General features: G+C 31.7%; 1 protein-coding gene across 2 annotated transcripts; it reads left to right on the top strand.

The window, feature by feature from the left end:
- Positions 789–2,233, top strand: LOC107611831 (60S ribosomal protein L6, mitochondrial-like). Of its 2 annotated transcripts, XM_016313723.2 has the most exons (3): positions 828–1,028; positions 1,217–1,597; positions 1,945–2,233. In XM_016313723.2, the coding sequence occupies exon 2, from the start codon at positions 1,244–1,246 to the stop codon at positions 1,550–1,552; it is 309 nt and encodes a 102-aa protein (XP_016169209.1). In that variant the 5' UTR covers positions 828–1,028; positions 1,217–1,243; the 3' UTR covers positions 1,553–1,597; positions 1,945–2,233. The 2 variants fall into 2 exon arrangements, 1 of the variants encoding a protein (XP_016169209.1); XR_002353169.1 differs by lacking the exon at positions 1,945–2,233 and having other exon boundaries at positions 789–1,028; positions 1,208–1,735.

Raw genomic sequence — 2,822 nt, forward strand, 5'->3', positions numbered from 1 at the left:
TAATTAAGGAACTAATTATAGCAACTTCGTATTTGAAAACTAAAACTTTTTAAATTTTAAAATTTTAATTGTATACAACTTTAAAAAATAATTCAGAATAAATCATTTTAACTAGTGTTTTTAAAGAATATATTAACAAACCCATATAATAAAAATGGAAAAGCTTTGTGATCCCACGAATAAGTTACAAAAGTATTGATAATAAGCCGAGTGTAAAAACTAAAAAGTTAACCAATGAAATAATCTTCACAAGATTGTTGTTGGTTAGGTGGGCCTTAGGTGGCAAATGGTGGTAGTTGAAAAAAAGTTAGGTGCATAATAAAAAGGCAAAAAAAAGTTTAAAAAATATATATAATTTTTTTAAGGATTAAGTACGATTTTAGTCTTTAAGATAAATATTAAAAAAAATTTTTGTTTTCAATTTTTTTTCATACAAAATCACACGTAAGGTTTAACTTGATTTTAAAATCGTTTTTCGGACCAAAATCATACTCAAGGAGATTTCATACAAAGTTACAAACTATTGAGATATATATATATATCCTTCTACGGTATTTCTCAATCCAGTAATCCAAGAATTAATCCGTCACTATAGATTAGAGCTTCATTTAAAGGTTTGTCACCAGTTAATAAATTACTGCATGCATAAGGCGGGATTCAAACCCCAAATACTTGCTTAAGTAGACTAATGAGCTAATCACTAGACCAACTAATTTTGTTTTATTTATTTTATTTTTTTGTATTAATGAACAAAACTTGTATTTTTTTTTAACTTATTTCGTATCATCCATTTTTTTTTATATTTTCAGCCCAAATGGCCAAGGCACTTGAAATCGGACCAACGCTTGGCCCAATACAGCCCATCTCCGGGCTCTCCTCATTAGGGGATCATCAGTAGGGTTGTTGCCTCAACCGTGCGAATCACCTCCTTAGTACTCACGGTCACCGCTGCTCCCCGTGGCGTCGCCGTCTGCCTCCACCAGTCGCCGTCTGCCTCCACCAGTCGCCGTCCACCTGTTCCATTTCAAGTAAGAGTTATCTCTGTTATCTTTCTTAGGGTTGTTTTGTTTCCGTTACATTGTGAAGGAGTAAATTTATCTTGACTTGTGTTAAAATCACTAGTAATTTTTGCTGGCAATCAACACCTTAAGTCAGCATCTGAAAACAAGATGAATAAGTAGTGAACACTGAATTGAATCTGAATCAGATCTTGTAGAATTCATTCTTTGGCGTTGATTAAGATATGGAAGCGTCGTTTTTCCGTTTTCTGAAGATTGTTGGAGTTGGATACAAAGCTAGAGCGGAAGCTCAAGGTCGGTTATTGTATCTGAAACTTGGATACAGCCATGAGGTTGAATTGGCGGTGCCGCCGGCGGTGCGTGTGTTCTGCTTCAAGAACAATGTGGTTTGCTGCACCGGAATTGACAAGCAAAGGGTGCACCAGTTTGCTGCCACAGTGCGCAATTGCAAGCCTCCTGAAGTTTACAAAGGGAAAGGTATAATGTACATTGATGAAGTCATCAAGAAGAAGCAAGGAAAGAAATCTAAATGATTTGCCACACCAAACATAACATATGATCCATCCATTTTGTATCAGGTAGAGATAACTGTTAAATAATCCTCTTTTGTTTGTCTTCTGTACTTCTATTAATTGGTTTTGATCAATTTATTAGTTTTGTGATTTTAGAATTTGCTTGAATCAATTGTCATTACTGGTTCTCTTTTCTTGCTGCCTCTGCCTTGGTTATAATAACCAACTTTAGCTAAAGTAACAGTGAACTTGATTGTTCTTTTAGAAGAGGGGAAAATTCACTAATTTGGTTAAAGCAACAAAAGAGGATAGTTTCTTACTTTCTTTAGCTTTAACAATAAAGTAAAATAAAATAATATCACGGTAAAGTGTAGTGTGTAATTTCTTATTTTTGCTGTAAAATGTCAAAATAGTGTGGATTTATTGGTGGAAACCAAAGTCTTGATGGTGCCTTGGTCATGGCAAGAGCTGCATTGAAGATGTAAGCAAAGAAAGGATCATAATATTTTGCAGTAGCTTTAACAATACAGTTTGCTGATTGTATTGATTGGTCAACTTGTTTAATTTAATCATGTATTATTCAAACATTAGTATGATTGATTTTACTATTAGCTCTTATGCTAATAGTGTATAACGTTTTTGTCTAGATTTTGCTCACTTGAGAGAGCTTTATAAACAACTTACAGAATGTGTAGTATGATATATTCAAGTATTTTTGTGTTGCATTTTTTGTTATATAAACGATTTCAATTTTAGTTACAGGTAATTTCCTTCAAATTAAATATTGATGGATTGGTGATTGGAACATATATATAAAAATTTGAAATTTTAGAAATATTAATTGTATACAACTTGGAATAATTATTCAAAATAAGTCATTTTAACTAGTATCTTCTCTTGTCTTTATGCTCCCGTGAATGAAAAGTTATGAAGGTCGTTATGGGGATAAGCCGAGTGTAAAAGGTTAGCCAATGAAATAATCTTCACAAGATTGTTGTTGGGTAGGTGGGCCTTAGGTGGCAAATGGTGGTAGTTAGAAAAAGTTAAGTGCATAATGAAAAGTCAAAAAGAATAAAAAAAAATTAAAATGGAACATTTTTTTTTTAATAATTCGACTTATAACAAGATTTCATGCAAAGTTACAAACTATTGAGTAGTATTTAGTTTTTTTTTTATTTTGTGTGTTTTTGTATTCAATGAATAAGCTGAATAAGCTTTTTTTTTTTACATATTTTATATCTTTCATTCTTTTTTATATATAACTTACTATTGAATTATCAATTATATATTT

The sequence above is a fragment of the Arachis ipaensis genome, chromosome B08 (assembly GCF_000816755.2).
Source record: "Arachis ipaensis cultivar K30076 chromosome B08, Araip1.1, whole genome shotgun sequence".
Classification (NCBI taxonomy): Eukaryota; Viridiplantae; Streptophyta; class Magnoliopsida; order Fabales; family Fabaceae; genus Arachis; species Arachis ipaensis.